The sequence below is a fragment of the Tupaia chinensis genome, unplaced genomic scaffold (genome assembly GCF_000334495.1).
Source record: "Tupaia chinensis unplaced genomic scaffold, TupChi_1.0 Scaffold000237_1, whole genome shotgun sequence".
NCBI lineage: Eukaryota > Metazoa > Chordata > Mammalia > Scandentia > Tupaiidae > Tupaia > Tupaia belangeri.
The window spans coordinates 2,304,818-2,324,071 of NW_006159715.1; the positions used below are offsets into that span (position 1 = coordinate 2,304,818).

At 43.0% G+C, this 19,254-nt stretch overlaps 1 protein-coding gene across 1 annotated transcript in view; it reads left to right on the top strand.

The window, feature by feature from the left end:
* The window catches only part of PDZD2 (PDZ domain containing 2), a 411,484-nt gene that overhangs the window by 104,867 nt on the left and 287,363 nt on the right, over nt 1-19,254 (top strand). The window contains 2 exon segments of the mRNA XM_027771873.1: nt 10,420-11,172; nt 11,175-11,269. Of these exon segments, the coding sequence (XP_027627674.1) occupies nt 10,780-11,172; nt 11,175-11,269 (488 nt within the window). The 5' untranslated portion in view covers nt 10,420-10,779.

Here is a 19,254-nt window from a genome sequence, read left to right on the forward strand (position 1 = left end):
GGACAAAGAGACAGAAAGCAAGAAATCACCCTCCAGAAGGGATGACCACACCTCAGTCCCTTCTCCTCCACTCTCCTCTCAGTATTTTGGGCATGCACACACTTGCACCTGGCCTGAGTTTTAAGTTGCTGGGTCTAGAACTTGAACCACTGTTGAGGTCCAACAACATAACCGTTACACCATCTGCTGGTCCCTAAAACTTGACATTTCTACGCAAGCCCATTTTTCTTGTTTCAGAAAATAGTCCATATATATAAATCTTTGAGTATTAGAATCTTGAAATAGTTGTTAGGTTGCTTTTTTTAACGTTTCATTTATTTTATAGTTTTCCTGTTCTTCAAGGGTCATCAGATCCAGAAACTAAAGAATCTTGGGCCTGTCTTGAGCATTTCTCTTATGATAAAATTGAAGGCTGGCTGAGGTCATCTCTGAGGTCCCTTCTAGGTTTTCACCTTTCATAATTTACATGGGAATGCCTCTCTCATCCCCTAAGGAGTAGCATAAACCCAGCATAGAACTTAGGAAGCTCCACTTCCCAGAATCCATCATGTGCCATATACCCACTCTTTACCCTTAGCTCATTCTATTTTTGTTGTTTATTTTAGGTTCTCCTTTTCCAGTGGACCATAGCCTTCACAGGGCTCTTCATCTTTTCTTTCCTAGCCTAGCTCTGTGCCTGGTACAATCAACCCTTGTTGCATGAAATAAAGGCTAGATCAACTTCATCTCCTGCTTCATAAGCACAGCCTTACCAGAAGCCTAGAATCAGCCATTTATAATAGATAGATAAAATGTTAGCCAGTCCCTCTCTCTTCTAACATAAGCCTTCTTAAGGGAGTCACAATAGTTTATGTTTGATGTTGGAATCCTGTTAGCACCCTCAGTTGTGTATTGTTTCTTGATTTGTTTTCTGACTTTGTCTCAGGTCTTTTCATAAACTGTTTTTTGTTCTGGGAACCAAGGGCATGTTTTTTTTTGCATAAAATTCAGGAACCAATGTAACTGATACTAACTTTATCACCCCTAGCTTTTAACATATAAGACAACATATACACATACATATCTCTGTCTTTAGACAATTATATCCCCATGTTTTACACCCAACAATAATTGAATCCACTTTTTCTTGCTCTATTATCTCTTTATTTTATTGTGTTATATCCTTCTACTCTGTTATCTCCTTCTTTTACTCTGTTATCTCTCTTTTTTAACCATATTATATTTTTAATTTTACTCTATTGGTTTCTTACCTTACTCAATTATTTTCAGCTGGCTTCAAGGAGTGTCCACTCGCCTGAATCTTTGTAGTTCCTCTGTGCTCAGGCCCTACATTGGGCACCACTTTGCGGGACTTGCTCAGCAGAATACATTTTTCTGAGTTGGGGGGTTGTGGATTAGAAATAAACACACAAAGACATACAATTAAGAAAAACGAAGATCAGGTGGGCCCACCTTCTCTGATGAAGATAACAGTGATGCCAAACTGGTCTCAGGTTTATTATTTTATAGGACAGAAAATGGGGGAAGAGAACATGGAATGCAGAGCCAGGTGTTTTCAGATGTTAATCAGCTGAAAATGTGAAAACAACTGGTGCCATATAGTTTTTATGATCCTTTGGGACCAATTCTGATAAAGACATGCAATTTCCTTTAACCCAACACTGCTCTGCAGTATCGATTACAGCACACAGCTAGCACATTTATATGTTCATTGCTTTCATCGTCCTGCAAATGACAGCTCACAAAAGGTCATTTCTGCATGTGCTTAAAAGTCCCCATGTTTGCTCAGTTTGGGCTGCTCCCTATAGTTCACAATGTTTCTCCATCAGTTTTGGGTGTACCTGAAACATTTGTGGTGGCACAATGGTGCTAATAAACTCTTGGATGAATTCATCTGTGTTTTTAGCTCTTTCAGGGGCAGAAACATGCCTTGGATTTGTTTGTTTGTTTGTTTTGATGCCCCCAAATCAAGACAAAAACTTAGTAATAACTACTAATTGACAAAGTAACTGGACCGAAGTTGAAAGACTCAGGATTATATTCTGGGCTTTGAATCTGAGGGTCATGCATGAATTAAAGCAATGTATTCATTAGGGATGCTAGTCAGCTATAATAGGATGTCTGACAGGGCTTAACTAAGGCCAGGGGATTGCTTTTCTCTTGTGTAATAAGAAGCCTAAAGGGAGACTATCTGAAGCTGGTAAATCTGTGCAAGGATGTGAGGCCTTTGCCTTATGGTTGGTCACGAGATAGTTACTAAATACACACAGGCATTTTAAGCAAGAAAAAGAAGGAGCCCCACATGAAAGGAGTATTTCTGAACACCTCGCCAAACAACTTCACATGCCTGGACTGTATCTAATGTTCTTCCCTCTCTGAAGGGCCACTAAGAAACATAGCTTTTTGGTTTGGTTCTTATTCCCCAAACACAGGTGGTTTTCTGTTAGTAATGAAAAAGAGAGAAAGGCTAATGTGCACAAACTATTGTAGTATTCTCTAGTATTTCCTTCCTTGGCTGCTTAAACATACCCTTCTTTCCATTCATGGGATAGACATCTCATTCCCAAAGGAGATGACACCCAAGCCTCATTCAGTTAGTATATCCAGATTAGAACCCCAATCTCTGGGTGGTGCGTGGTCCTCTCCCTGGGTTCTAGATAGGATTCATAGCAACCAAGCCCCAATACATCTAACACATAATATTGGGGAGGGTGTAGAAAAACTACAATTAAAACTTCCACTTATAAAAGGAAGGATGGAAAACACAACAGTCACTAACTATGGCAATGATCAAATGGCCCTGGGAAAGAATAGCAAGAGCCTACACTTTGGCCAGGGTGGCAGCACCTTTCTCTGATGGAAGGAATTCCTTATTGATTGCCCTCCATGGCCCTTGCCTTTACCTGCAAGGTAATTCCTCACTCATTATCCTCTGTGACCCCTTCTTTGGTTGACATGGGGAGGACACGCCTTCTGAGACTTAAACACAGTTCCAAGCCTTTTTATTAATATAAATCAAAAGCTCCATGGCCCTTGCCTTTACCTGCAAGGTAATTCCTCACTCATTATCCTCTGTGACCCCTTCTGTGACATGGGGAGGACACGCCTTCTGAGGCTTAAACACAGTTCCAAGCCTTTTTATTGATATGAATCAAAAGGAGAAAGACAGGTAAAGAGAGGAGGAGTTGCAAGATTTAATCACTCCAGACTTAGAAAACCAATTTGGGGTCTTTTTTTGCAATACAATTCCCTCATAAACTTAATAGACATCTAGTCTAATCCTTGTGTTCCTGGTCAATTCCTGATGATTTGTGTCCTTTTCTTTCTAATTTATAAGCTGTGATCATCTCTCTACCCTTTAACTCAACATATGCTACTCAGGGAAGGCTGTTGGGGACGGTTCAAACAATGGTCTCCAGTGGCAATTGCATTTTTGCCCACAGACTCGCAATGTCTGACTGGTGGGCACTTCTCATCTCCTGATAAAGCTATTTTTTTCCCCAACCCTAAGGGTCCATTATGCAGGCTTCTCAGGCAACTGTGATTGTAGAGTGAGTGTCAAGAGTACCTTCTTAGCAAAGTGACATTTCTCTCCATCTCTGACTGACTGCTGACTTGAGGAGATATAGGCTTTGCTGAGAGTGACAAAGCATCTAACAATACCCAGAATGTTCCTACCATTTTCCCTAACTCCACAACCTCAGCCAGAACATAAATGACTTTCCAAGGTACAGCAGTTGGCAGTTTGACCAAATATTGCATATTACATTACTAGGGTCACCACTTTCCAGTCTGCAACATTTAAGCCCATAATATCTGCTTCCCTACCTCTCTTGTTTATCCAACTCCATGTTTCCAGTTCTGCTACTTTTAGTTCTCCCACTTCTAGGTAGCAAATTCTGTATTAGTTCAGACTTTAATTTAGCTAATTGGCCAGATTTGGAAAAACTCAGATAAAAGTGACTTAAACAATATGGGGGAGTTATTATTAATTTTCCTCATTGCTGTATTTCTCTTAAGGGCTCTTGGTATAAATCCCTACCCAATAATTTTCACTTTCATCTCATTGGCCACAATCACCTTGTACAGCTATCTGTAGCTGCAGGAGAGGTTTCATTCTAAATGAATACATTGCCACTCCCAACAAAATAAAGGAAGAATTGTTATCAGCTCCTTACACAGTTAGTGTTTGTCATATGAGGCCCATTGGTGGCCGTGGAGCTGGGATCACCAGGCTGGGCATCAGCCTAGGTAAACTGGTACTAGGAGGGTTAGAAGTGAGCAGGCAGCAGGCTGATGTAAGGGTAAGTCCAATTGGCCTGAGTTCTAATCCTGGGTCTGTTATTTATTGTGAGCCCTTGGACAAATGAATTATCTTCTGTGATTCTATATTATTAATACTTATCTGAGCTTATCAAAGCATGCTCAGAAGATGAAAATATCTTTTTGAAGTATTGTTTTGACAATTTAATAAGATAATCCATGGAAAGTGCTTATTTAGAACAGTCAGCATAACATACAGTTATGCTCAGAAAACCTTAGCCACTAGCCAGGTTGGTAAAAGGGAGCCCGATGTCCTTGTTTACAAGATGGTGGTGAGGCTTGGAGGGGAGAAGGAGACAATGAGGAAACTCCCTGCACGGTGCAGCATTTCTCCCTCCTTCCTTCTTCTTTAGCCACACCTGTCCCCTTTCATCCTTGGCCGACCAGGCAAGCTCTCACCTCGGAGTCTTTATATTTGTCATTCCCTCAGCCTAGAACAACTTTCAGCTTGGAGGCTGGCATGTGGCATGGTAGTTAGATCTCTGGACTCCCACATGGCCGACCATGATTCAAGTCCCAGACCTAGTGGCTTGCTTTCTCACTTTTCCTTCCTCTCTGTTTCTCTCTGGTCAAATGTAAAAATAATAATAATAATAATGATAATAACAAATAAAATAAATAAATATTTTTTAAATTGAAAAGTAGATATTCTTTCAGCTCATTGTGTCACTTCATTCAGGTCACCTCAAACATAGCTTTCTCGGGGGGCCTTTCCTAATTACCCCATTCCACCATCTCTCACTATCCTCTAAACTGCTGTAGTTATCTTCTTAGTACTGCTCACCATCTGATACTATAGTGGCTTATGTTTGTTTTCTAATTCTCCATCATCAGAATACAGGCTGCCTAAGGCTTTGTAGGGACAGTGTTTTGTTCTGGATAGGTGTTTAATGAACATTTGTTGACTAAGTCAATAGCAGATTTACTTTGATATTTCCTTTTAAAATGTGAATATTGAAAAGCCAGAAGAAGAATCCAGACCAGAGTATAGGAAGATTAGATGAAGGTTGAAACTTGAAGCTCAGCACAATTCAAAACAAGAGGACTTTCAGGATCTATGACAGTTAGAAGGGGGAGATGGCCCATGTGAGTCTGGTTTTGAGGCAAGGCCTAGATAAACCAGCAGACCCTTCATACCCCCTGCCAAGTCAGAGACTTAGTCTCTGAATTTTGGATCACTCTAGGCTTTGGCAGATGATTAGTTTCACTTAGTTCAGTGAATCTCAACCTTTCATTTTTATACACACACACACACACACACACACACACACATATGTGTGTGTGTGCGTGTGTGCGTGTGTGTATTCTTTAGAAGTTTTTGCCTTAAAGCATATGCGCTTGCCAGAGAGAGAGAGAGAGTCAATGAGAGGGAAAAATGAGACAGCATCCTCCAGGGGGATGTCTATTCCACAATCCCTTCTCCATCCTCTTCCCGAGATTTTGGACATGCACACACACATACCTGATGTGATTTTCACCCCAGCAGGTCTAGGACTCAAACCATGGTCAACCATCTGGGAGTCCAGCAATGTAACCTCTAAGCCATCTGCCAGCCCCCTTCATTTATATTTTTAGGCAGAATCTCACTGTGTCATGATCCTTCTGCCTCAGCCTTCTGAGTAACTGGGATCACAGGTGTGTGCCTCCACACTCAACTTTTTAGAGTGGTTCAGGAATCAAACCTGGACTTCCCATGTGGCCTCAGCCTGCCAATTAGCAACATCAACCAGTATGTACAATGGTGGCTGGAACAGCTCCGCCTTTTTGATTATTGTTCCCATACCCCTACCTGGAAAAAAATTTAATTGAATTGAACTTTTCTTTACCAGAAGATATTAAATACTAAGGAATAATATCTTGTTTGATAGAGGGTTTGGTAACCATTATGTCTATCATTTTTTTGCCCCTCAAAATCAATTTTCACCTACCTCATTAGTCATGTCACCCCTACTGAGTGAGAATGAATGACTTAGCTGAAAAAGAATCCAAGAAAGTTGGTAGATTCTAAAACCATATCAATAAGTTATCTCAGTAGCAGAAAGATGTATTTTGAATGCTAAGGCTGTCAGCTTCAAGCTATTCAAAATTAATTAAAATTATCATGGCTCTTTGCTTAAGATGGGAGTCCAATTGGAGAATTACACACGATAGATGAAAATGGACCAGGGTGGAGATGGACGCTGGATGGTGGATGCGACGGTAAAATGCAATGCTCTGTGAGGCTGACCCACGTGGGAGGGCTCTGGGTTCTCATCCGGAGGTCTCCTTCAGCATGCCAGGCATGCTAAGCCTGGCGGGAGCTGGGGTGGATTGTAGCATCAAGATCCTGTTGGGATGCAGTCTCTCTGGCAGTCTCTCTTCCTTAAGAAATAAACAAACAGAAAAAAAAGAACAAAAACTGGATGGGGCTGTTACAATAGAACTTTCTGTCCATAAATTCTGCTTACTGTTGACATGGCTTGATCTTTAGGACCTTCATACAGGTCAGCCATTAAGTGATATCAGTATTTACAGATATCTGTTCTCCATTTCTGACTTCACATTTTGTTTCATTGGATGTTGCAGAAAAGTCATACTTTTCACAGTATTATGAAATCATCTATCTTTCCGTATGCCCTGAGTTAGTCTCAAATCATTGCAAGTAGATGGACATGCCTGTGCTTCCCTTGTTTATAGAAAAATACCTGGAACATAAGTTGATAGACAAAGCACTGGGAAGAATATATTGGCAAGTTCTCAACTATGTAATAGGTATGGAATTTCAAGGTTTGCAGTCCATGAACACCTAAGGATAAACCAAGTGTCTTTATGAGTGGCTTTGTACTTGCAACATTTTTCCTCTTCTGAAAACTGCTTCCCAGCCTCTACCACATTTTAGGGCTCCAAGGGTGGGCTTCTCACAGCCATGTGATATCTTGAGCCATTCCCCACCAACCCCCACCCACGCTGATTGGACTACAGATGGACAACTAATCCAAGCTGAGCCAATCAGTGCCACTGACCTATCTCTATGCATTAATTAGCAATTTCCAAATTATAAGGAGTAGAAAACAACTCAAGGTAAAGTCTGTTTTCACTGACATTCTGTTTAGTTGTGTTTCCTTTACTTTTTTCCCTTGTTTTAAAAAATTAAGAATTGTAAATGTAGTTTCTTGTCAGTATCAGTACAATCTTTCAGATCAAAAGGAAGGGTAGCAATGCAGTCCTGCATAGGGTGGATGAAACAAAGAATAGAAATGCTATGGAGAAGCCAGGGCATTCTCTCTCGCCAGTCCTGCAGCTCTGCCCTCTACTGCAACTGGATTTTATACCTTGGCAGGATTACTTTCTTAGCTCCTCAATTCACACAGCACATAGAATATTGCCACCCAGAAGCTTTAGTCCGTAAGTTATAGTTCCTTCGACATACTGGAGACTAGGACCCTTTCCGTCTGAGTCCCAGTAGTTACTACTCAGGGAAGAACTCTGTCCCAGCTTGGATGAGATGCCCTCCATAGACAATCAACAGGGGATGGGGGAGTTACACTATGTGAATATGGCTGCCAGGAATCCCTGTCAGTTATGTGAAGAGGGTTGTCAAAGGGCCAGCCAGGTGATGTGATGGTTAAGGCAACTGAATCCCACATAGCTAACAATGCAGTTTGAGTTCCAGACTTGGCAGCTTGAAAAAACACACCAGATGTGTGTGTGTGTGTGCCCAAAATTCTGAGAAGAGAATGGAGGAGAAGAGATTGCAGTGTGGTCACCCCCCTGGTGGGTTCTCCCTCTCTCTCTCTCTTTCTCTCTCTCTCTCTCTCTCTCTCTGTCTTTCTCTCTAGTAAGCACATGCACCCTATAGCAAATTAAGAAGAAGAAGAAGAAGAGGAGGAGGAGGAAGAGAAGGAAGAGGAGAAGGAGGAAGAAGAAGGCAGCTGTCGTAGACTTATGCACTATGTTAATTTATGTATTCTGTTTCCCACTAGACTATGAATTCTTTTAGGGCAAATAATTTGTCTTATTGATAGTATATTTTTGGTGCCAGTTTCAAAGCCTGGTTCTTAATAGATGTTCAATAAATACTTGACACCAAGGAATAAATACATGTTCAATAAATAATTGACCCTAGGAAAAAAAAAATTCTTTACTACCCTGAAGTTTGATTTTTCCTCAGTCAGACTTATTTAAATTGCATCTTGACAAAGAGATTCATTCTGTTTTTGTATGTATGAAACCAACTGAACTAACACCTCAAATCACAGACGATTACATTTCTAATTTAAATGACATGTAAGCATTTTTGGTAGGGACAGGCCCTATAGTGTAACAGTTACGTGCTGTGCAGAAAAAGGCAGATGCCACGAGGCCAACCAGGGTATGAGTGAGCTTTAAAAACTTGGTGGGTGTAAACATGTGTGTACATGTGTCCAGGATCTCGATGGGATATGAGAGTTGGAGGATTTGTGACATGACCCAGCCCCACTGAGTGTCACTTCCTCCCCCTCCTCGTGTCCACATACTTGCTCTTTGACACAAAAAGAAGAAAAGAATTGGACATGTTGAAAATCTACACTGTGATAGGTGCTGTGGTTGGGAAGGGATATGCTTTTGAATAAGACATGATCCCTGTCTTTAGGGACCTCTCCTCTGAGTGTAAGAGCTCTTAGTGATCATTTAGCTTAACTTTCTTATTTTACAAATGAGGAAACAGAGACTCATAAAGGGTGTTAGGCCTGATGGAAAATGTTTTCAGTTATTCATAAGATTCAATAAATCCGCATGTGAAGTTATTTTTTCAGTGAGAGGTGTTAGTTATTTTGGCCAAAGGAGACATTCAATCTTTGTACATATATGGATTATCTTATTTTTGATCTTTCATTTCTTCTTAATAGCCATAGTGATGAGGTAGAAGATATCTGCTAAGCTTCTGATTTATTTGGAACCAATTAATAGCTGGCATTCAAGTTCTTTAGAAACTCAAAGCACACTATATTAGAAATTTCTTTTTTGGTCACTGAGTAATAAGGTCATTTATTATTGACATAGCTTCTAACACCTCTCCTATTTATTATTATTCCTTGTTAAATCACTTCCTGTGAGGGCTGGAGAATGTTTTCCACCATAGACTGCATGACTTATATCGACTTTCTCTGAGAGAATATGAAGCCCAGAGAAGAGCATGAAAGGGGTCATTTTTCTCTGTTTATGAAGAATGGAGGTAAAAATTTTCTTCGGTGGAGGAGGCGAGTTGGCAATGGTATTTAATTACTCTTTTACTGGGGATCTACCTTCTGCCAGGTACTATGAAAAATTCAAGGGGATAAGACTCCAGCTCTTACAGAGAGACACACCTTCTGCCCCGGCCAGGCTGGCTGGTGGGCAGCATCACCACCTTAAGTAATGTGTTAAAGGGCAAAGCAAAGGAGGGGCCACGTCTTCTCACATTTCTCAGGAGGCTTTTAGGTTGACTTAAAAATATGCCAGTTTTAACAGTTTACCAAAGGAGGACCCCTTAAGACTTAAAGCCAAAGGATGCAAAGGAATGATCCCTCTGAATCTACATGATAAAAATGGAATCTTGGCTAAACTCAGGAATAGAGCTGTCCTAACCAGAGCCAGACTCTCTCTTGGCAGCATTATTAGGGCCTATCTATGGAATGGAGAACCCTCCTGTGTGTGCAAAGGCACCTATCAAGGCAAATGAACATAGATTTTTAACTTCCTAGGACTGTTAGCTTTTAGATATGTCCAGAACCCTCTACAGCCTTCCAACAGGCTGGTCACACAGCCTCATCAGTAAATGTGTGTGATGGTATATCTATTGAATTGTCTTGGCAAAAGTCATCTCATTTCTCTGCTGATCAGGAAATTTCCAGGAGGAAGTCAGAGGCTTCTGTCTAAGGGAAAGGAGTGTGTGTGTGTGTGTGTGTGTGTGTGTGTGTGTGTGTACAAAGTGGGGGGAGCCACACTAGGAAATGGAAAAGGGTATTTGGTTCCTGGCTTGTGCTTGGTGTCTGAGAAGCAAACACAATCCCTCTGTAATATAGGAGCCCATGTGTTCTGTGTCAGAAGACTGACTGTTGTGACTGGATTTTTGTTTTTTTCCTCCTCCTCACCCAGGTGTGACTGAGCCCAGGGGAGGACACGCTGTCACCACTGGAGGAATACCCCATTTGCGTGTCATTTGCATGGACCCTGCTGTGAAATGAACCAAGCAAGGACTTGTCAGACACTTCCTTCCTCCTCTTGTTGAGCACTCCGCAGCCATTGTTCCACTGTTGTTCTAATTGGGTCCTGTCCTCCTCTTGCCAAGACAAACAGCCCAGTCTCAAGTAGGCGTCCCTAGCCTCATCTGCCAGCCTGAACATGAACACAGGCAAAGCTGATGACAGCCAGTGTTCCCAAGGGTCACGGGACCCCGTGGGGTCTGGCCCCCAGAAGCAGGACCTCTCATGATGTTGGCATCCGGGACTGAGCACCATGCCCATCACCCAGGACAATGCCGTGCTGCACCTGCCCCTCCTCTACCAATGGCTGCAGAACAGCCTCCAGGAGGGTGGGGACGGGCCAGAGCAGCGGTTGTGCCAGGCGGCCATCCAGAAGCTGCAGGAGTACATCCAGCTAAACTTTGCTGTGGATGAGAGTACAGTCCCACCTGACCACAGCCCCCCAGAAATGGAGATCTGTACTGTGTACCTCACCAAGGAGCTGGGGGATGCCGAGACTGTGGGCCTCAGTTTTGGGAACATCCCTGTTTTTGGGGACTATGGTGAAAAGCGCAGAGGGGGCAAGAAGAGGAAAACCCACCAGGGCCCTGTGCTGGACGTAGGCTGCATCTGGGTGACAGAACTAAGGAAGAATAGCCCAGCGGGGAAGAGCAAAAAAAGAAGAGCGGCAAGGTCCGACTGCGGGATGAGATCCTCTCCCTGAACGGGCAGCTGATGGTTGGAGTTGATGTCAGCGGGGCCAGGTGAGTGGAGGAGGGCCTGCTGGCATGGGAGTTGGACACCAGCCCCCTCTGGTTTGCTGTATCTGATGCGTGTGGGCCTGCAGATGCAGAGGGCTGTGAGTCCTGCTGGTGAGAAGCTGGTGGCAAGTATTCCTCTTAAGGGAAAATACACTGAGTTGATTTCATGATATTTATTGTTGCTTTTTAACTTCATTCTCTCAGAGGTATTCGGTTCAGAGTATTTCCTTTTTCCCTGAAACTCAGGATAGAAAGTAAAGAAGCCACATGTAAAATAATAGTGTAAGAGTATGAGAAATTTCACCTTGAGTCAAATAAACCCCCCCAATCCATTCAACCTAGCGTCTGACCTCCAATTAGAGCTCTGAAGGCTAGGTCCTGGATGTGTCTCCATCTATCTGTTCCAATTGACCTTAGTCACAGCAACCAGGAGGCTCCCACACTCAAAGTGCAGAAGCCCCATCCCAGAAGCTCCACTTAGATCTCATCTGTATGTTTACTGAATGTTTTGGTTATAATTCATCTCTCTCACCATTGTAGGAAGTTCTAATTTGGCTATTTTATTGTTTCCCATGAGAATCAGAGAAAAAGTTCCCAGGGGTCCCCAAGACCACCTTTAGGTTTAATGATTCACTAGAAGGGCTCACAGAACTCAGAAGAGCTGCCACATTTACAGTTACGGGTCAGTACAGTGGAAGGATGCAGATTAAAATCAGCAAAGGTAAAAGACACAGAGTGGAGTCCTGGAGAGATCAGGAGCAAGCTTACAGTCACCTCCCCACTGGAACTGTGTAGACAGTGCCCAATTCTTCCAGGAATGATGTGTGACAAACATACAGAGTATTATTAATCAGGGAAGATCACCTGAGCCTTAATGTCCAGGGTTGGTCATGTGGGCATGGAGAATCTGTGTGGCTGACTACTTTCTCACTCAATCTGCAGTCTCTCCAGAGAGCAAACCACAGCCAGAAATAGCTGAAACTGAGGAGCTTAGGGAATGGGAATAGGAGAAAAGGTCAGGGAATAAATAGGTCTATGGGATCAATCATTGTTACAACTAGATATTCAACAATGCACCTGGGATTTGTTTGATTGGGTATGATCAGATACATGGACGGAGCAATGAGTACCATGAAGGAAGAAGCTAATAGTCACAGAGATCTAAGAACAGGACAGCACACCACACGGGGCCTTGTGGAGAAGCACCAGGGTTAGTCAGAGAGTGGAGGGCGGGAGGAAAAAGCATGGCCCAGAGTTTTAGGTTTTCATGGGAAGGAATGGATGAAGCAGGATAGATACCCTAAGTATGCTTAGGATTGGACAGTTTGGGTAATTCTGATGGGCTCTCAGGGGTTATCTATAGGGGTTAGTCCCTCGTTGTTAGATCACCCTTGGGTGATTTAGGGGAGGAAGAATATTGGCTTGGTGTGTGAGAGTTTGATAAAGCAATTGATTGGCTCCTATATCAAAGGAATAATCACAAGGGAGTTGTTTACTCTCCTTAGGAACTAGCTAACTCTGGGAGAAGCAGTCTCTCCAGAATCAAGGCCTCAAATCCCACAGCATAAAGAATGCAGGAAATAAGAAAATATAGTCAAACAATGGGCTTCTGGAAACTTTCTGCAGCTGAAGAAGTGTATCTTCCAAATATAACTTCTTTAGTAGTAAACAACCACAACTTTTAATTTCCCTTCTATAATCATGTAGCTATGTGTGTGAGATGGACAATGAAGAGCTATATGACACGCACAACTACTTGGTCTTCATGAGAGCATGAAATTGGATCAAGTAATGAGGCAAAGAATTCTGAAGTTCTGGGCTCCCAGGTGCCTCGTAACAACCAAGAAATTAACGAGACACAAGAAAAGGAGACCGGCCAGCTTGCTTTTTCAAGATCTTCTCCCTGGTTCTTTTATTTATGAGAAGTACCAATATTTATAAGAAGTACTATTTCTCAAGCTGCCACAATCTAGCTTAATACCTACTGCCACTCTATAAGGGACAGTTCTCTCAAGCAGAAACCTTGGTAGCATGTTACTTGCCCAAAGTCACCTAAGCAAGTGGCAGAACTGTATTTGAAACCAGGTCAATGTGGTTCCACAGTCTATGCTCCTAACCACTATGCTACATTCCTTCAGTGTCTGCCCCAGAGCTGTACTTTGGTCCTTGTGTGATCTGGTGCATAATTTTGTGGATGGTATACAGCTTCACAAATAAATCTTCTCAATATAATTACAGATTCTGGGGAAGAAAATGATTAGAATATGCGATAAGCCTCCCACCTACCCAAACTGACAAGAAGAACAGAAGCCTCTGTCTCCTCTTATAAAAGGAAACCCAATTTTAATATAGAATCTCTCTGGCAAACATGCATCCAGCCAAAGCTTTGGGATTAGAAGCAATTTGAGATTTCAGTAGTAGGGAGGTAAAGTGTTTTAAATGTTCTCAAGATGTTCCTTTTCACTCTTTGCAACTGCCTTAGTCCATTTTTGCATTGCTAACAGAAATACCCAACACTGGGTGAATTATTGGGTTGTCGGGAAAGTTGTGACATTATTTTTTCTGTCTTTCTATGCATCATGGCTTTTCCAATATCCAATATGAAGAAGTAGAAGTTTAATAATGCACCATTCTGCAAAGTTTGAAGCATCACAAATGGCAGAAGGCAGAACTTTTATCAGAGCGGAGCATGGTCTATAGCTGTGTAGCTTTCTCTGTGATTCGGGTCTCAACCCTTTTGATTATATACACTCCATGACTCATTCATAGATGCCCAACCTAAATGACATTATGACACGCAAAGGCCTCATCCTGAGACACCATGATGGAATTAAGTTTTCATTTAGGACCTTTTACAATACAATCAAGTCCCAACACATAAATTTCTGGGGGCCATCCAATCACTGCCCACTATACCTAAATTCTAAAACATGAAACCTTGGGAGATGAACCATGATCCAAACCAGTAACTGACTAATGATTTCCTTCAACGCTAAGTATTTTCACCTACGTATATGGGTTTTGTCCTAACGGATAGTGAGTAGGGGGGCTGGCCAATGGTTAAGGCTCTGGATTCACACATGGCCAACCGCAGTTCAAGTCTTAGACTGGCAACTTGGAAATCACACCGGGCTCATGCATGCATGCCCAAAATCTCAGGAGGAGAATGGAGGAGGAATTGCAGTGTGCCATCCTCTCTGGGGGGAGATTTCTCACTTTCCTTCTGTCTCTCTGTCTCTTTCCAGCAAGCGCACTTGCCCTATGGCAAAAAACCTTAAAAAGAAAAATGGTGAGTAAGAATTAGGGTTCTGGATTCATCTCGCTGTACCTCTCTGCTCCTCAGCCATAGCCTCTTTAGCTGATGATCATCTCTTCACCCTCATCTGTGAGCAACAGATTTAAGGGGTCCTTATGTCCACATGCCAACTTTCCCCACCTGCCCATGTGATAAGTCAGCTACACTGGTGCATACAATTAGGATATGAGGCACTGTGTTTGGGCGATCTCTTCCACTCTCTCTCTCTTGAGTTTGATTTTGAATTCAAAACTTACTTAGATGATGATGTATTGAATTATATTCGCCCCCCATTTATATATTGAAATCCTAACCCCAAGGACCTTAGAATATGAATTTTGTAGACCATAGAGTCATGGCAGATATACCTAGTTGATGTCATCCTAAAACAGGGTTGGCTCCTAATCCATTAGGTCTAGTGTCTTTATAAAAGAGACAAATGTGGGACCAGCAGTTGGTGTAGTGGCTATGTCACTGGACTCCCATGTAGTCAATTGTGGTTCAAGTCCTGGACCTGGTGGCTTAAACTCATGTCGGGCATGTGTGCATGCGTGCCCAAGATCCTGAGAGGAGAATGGAGGAGAAGGGATTGTGGTGTGGCCATCCCTCTTGGGGGGGTTATTTCTCACTTTCTGTCTCTCTACCTCTGTCTGTCTTTCTGGCAAGTGCATGTACCCTATAGCAAAAACCTCTCAAAAAAAAGAGATAGAGAGAGACAAATGTGTGGGGCCAGCAGGTGGCATGGTGGTTAAGGCACTGGACTCCCACATGGCTGACTGCGGTTCAAGTCCTGGACCTGGTAGCTTGCTTTCTCACTTTCCCTTTCTCTATCTCTCTCTGGTTGAATTTTAAAAATAATAATAGTAAATAAAATTAAATAAAAATAATTATTTAAATACAAATAGAGAAAGAGAAAAATGTGGGCACACTCACTTATACACCACAGGGATAATATCATGTGAAGACTGAAGTTCTGCTGCTCCAAGCCAAGGAGCTACAAGAAACTAGGAGATGCTTGGAACACACCCTTCCCTAGCACCTCTGGGGAGCATGCTCCTGCTGACACCTTGGTTTGCCTCAAAGACTGTGAGACAGGACATTTCTGTTGCTTAAGCTACTTGACCAGGAAACTGATACAGGTGATCTTTTGACCCCATCACCTTATGGCAAATCAATTTTCAGTTGGTGTCATCCCTGACATACCTGGAAACTGTAGGGCACTATGGATGCTTTTGGAAGAGGACACTCTGAAAATCACATGTATGTTATATGTGAGAGGAGTAGGTGCAAAATGTGGAAGATGAAGTCATGGTTTGCTTAATTCAAAAATTAGTTTACAGTTAATTTGGAATGTTCATCCCTGGAGAAAGAACAGAACATGCCTAGCCGTGGGTTTGATGGCCCTTCTGCAGCCCAGACCAGTTGGGACTCTAAAACCATGATTGCTCCAAAATGCCAGACCCTATTCTTGCCTCCTAACTGGCTGGTACTCTCGAGGTCTGTAGTTTGCTTCTAGGTTCTCTAAGTAGCTCTGGAAATCCCTGTTCTTTTGCCTGGTGACAGCTTCATCCCCCTGTGAATTTCTAGCACACTTTCTGGGATGAGGTGGAGCATTGGATGTGCTTGATGTCACACGTCCCATCTTGCAGAGCTGGTAGCACCCAGAGGAAAGAGTTTGTTCCTGAACTCTGTCACACCCACTCTGGGGAGGGCAGGGTTTTCTGTAATGTTCTAATTTACTTCTGTTTGGTGGTGCAGAGAGAATGAGAAGGTTTTTTTGACTAGTTCCTACTAAGGAATACTTCATAATCCCAGTCACTCCCTCTTCTAGCTTTCTATAAGTAAACCAGATCTGCTCCCTGAGGATAGATTGTTCCAAATAGGTAAGAAAATGTGGAATTCGTTCAAACAAAACCCACACAGCAAAAACAAATAGACTTTTCTGGAAAGTTAAAGGGCCCGTGTGTCACTTAAAATGTATCTTTTCAGAATGTGAACTTTGGACATTTTTAGAGCAGAGCGTGGTACAGAGAACACAGCCTTCAGAGGCAGAAAGACTGGCTTCCAGAACCCCACATTGGCAGAGTGACTGTGGACAAGTTACCACACCCACAGTAGGTGAAACCGTTTCCATGATAGGGTTGTTCAGTGGATGAGAGAGGATGATTTACCGGATGCGGTGAATATGCACCTGGCACCTGGGAGACGTTCGGGCAAAGGTACCTTTAACACCCCACCTAGTGGGCCTCAGGTGACCTGAACCCAGAGCACAGCATACAACTGAGAAAAAGCCTTTGCATCTGAGAGAAAGAGAGCCTTAAACTCTGCCAGTTCACTCGGCAGGAAAGACGAACCATAAGCTATGGCCCAGAACTGGGGTGATAATTCAAGTACTGAGTAACTAGTACGGCATGGGTACCAAGTAATTATACAGGAACAGGGCCCCAGAGCCTGCAGGGTCCAACAACACCATCAAGTTCCCAAAGTAGGGAGAAGTCTGTGTGGTCCCAGGAAAGAGGCTGGACTGGCAAGGGTCAGGTGAGGGATCAGGGCAATGGGCCAACAGGTACAACAGCATTACCTCCAGAAGACAGGCCGGATATCAGCCCTCACCAGAAGTAACCTTCAGTACCATCCCCGCTGCTTTGAAATTGTGTGTAAAATCAAATTTAGGATGGTTACAAGCTTAGACTCTGGTTACCCATGGCAACCTTGAGCTCACTCTAGATTTTAGCAGATTTTAAACAGAGTGTCAAGAGGCTGCTAGAAGGTGTTACTTGGAGAAATGACTGCAGGTACTGATGTAGGTAGGGACCACAAAGAGGAAGAATTGCCAATTACAGCTTTCTAATAAAGTCTCTGAGGCCATTTAGCAGGAGGGTCCTCCCTACCTGAATATGCCCCCAAGGCACCCAACACTCCATGCAGGACTGTATATATAGCAAGAGGTGGTCGGGAAGACGACCTAGAGACATTAAGGAAAGGTTACATTACACTCAGCTTGCTATTTAAGAAGCCAGAGAAGCGTGTAATACACTTTGGAAAGATTTCCATTATAGAAGGTTAAAAGGAAAACAAGTTTCAGCATTTAAAATTCAATTATCTGGAAAGCTCGCCATGTGGAACAGGCCATTCCCCAAGGAGGCAGCGTGCAAATGAAGCATTTCAGGACCCCGTCTTGTGCCACTTCCCTCTTTTAAGTCTGCTTTCCCCATGCGCTGCTTCATGTCACGACTTCGTTTCTAGAAGGCATTCTAGAATTCATCCAAGACCTATTTTATCATTGGAGGAGGAAACTGAGTCTCTGGAAGGCAGTTTTGTAGCGTCGACTATCTCGGAGAGCAAGGACTAGAACTCATACCCTTTGCCTCAGACTCTAGAACTTTCGTTTCAACCCTACAAATACTGGGTTGTCGGAAAAGTCACGACATAGTTTTCTGTTTTTCTGTGCGAACGTGCATCATGACTTTTCTGACAACCCCAGTAAGTAATGAAATTAGGATAATTTCTTGTGTCTAGCCAAAACAAATAGAAAACCAAGTTTTTCTACAAGTTCTGTAATTGGATGGTGATTGTATCCAGAATCTTCCATCTCAACAAGCGGGTTAGCTTTCAGCGGCTTCGTAAAAGTATACAGGATGACTGTCAGACTGTCAGAGTGGACGGGGAGCATGCTCCCCTGCACCAGGCTGGAGATCTGAGAGCCAGCGCCTGCCATCTTGTGGTTGAAATCGAGCACAGTGAAAGGGCTGGGAGTTCCAGTCAGGATTATTATTCGTCCGGCTGTGTGTTTCTCTTCCGTGTTGTTAGAATGATGTCTTCGGCTTTCGGTGCTTTTACTAGAATGGCAACATCTGAGCTGTCTCCAGGTGAACCGACTCAGCACCTCTCATTGTTCTGAGAGCTCCCTGGGAGGTGCCCCACCTGTAGCCCTGCATCCCTCCCAGGGCACACAGCTCTGGCCCGCAGCTCCCTGGCAGTGGAGGAGTTGATCTGAGGTGCAGGGCAGGAGTGATCCTTCCTCAGTGCTCTAACTCAAGCTTTCTGGAATCAAATGCCTTTTAAGGGAAGTGTGAGCAGCAGAACAGTTTCCAACAATGCCCCAGCCAGTGGGGTGGGTTTTTCTAGAAAACTGGCAACTTCAGCACGTCCTCAATCGCAACCTACAGATCATTGTCCAAACCATCATGGAGCAGCTTTTTCGAGTCTGCTTGTTTTCATGAAGGAAGAGATTACAGAAAAGGAGTGACTTTCCGTAATTTAAAGCGAGCGGAGCTTTCAGAGGTAGATCCAGAGACGCTCTTGAATTTTATCCCGGTGACCTGCTTCTCTGCTGATATCCTCAGAGCGTGGGGCAGGGGTACAGAAACTCCAGGGTGATCTTAGCCACCGAAGATGGAAAACCCAGATATCTCACTGAAGACTTTTGCTTTTAAACATCTAGCATTACTTTTGGAATTGTGATGGTAATTGTAAACCATAAAGGGAAAAAAGATAAAAGCTTCTCTGAGTGATCAGAGTGTACTGGTCTGACTTCACCCATCTATCTAAGGGCTCCCAAGGCCGTTCTGAGTAATCTTCACTTCTACTTCAACTTTAGTGCTCAGGTGTTAAATAAGTTATAAGTATTTTTATTCTCTAGGTTTTTAATATATATATATATATATATATATGTATATTCAATCAGAAACAC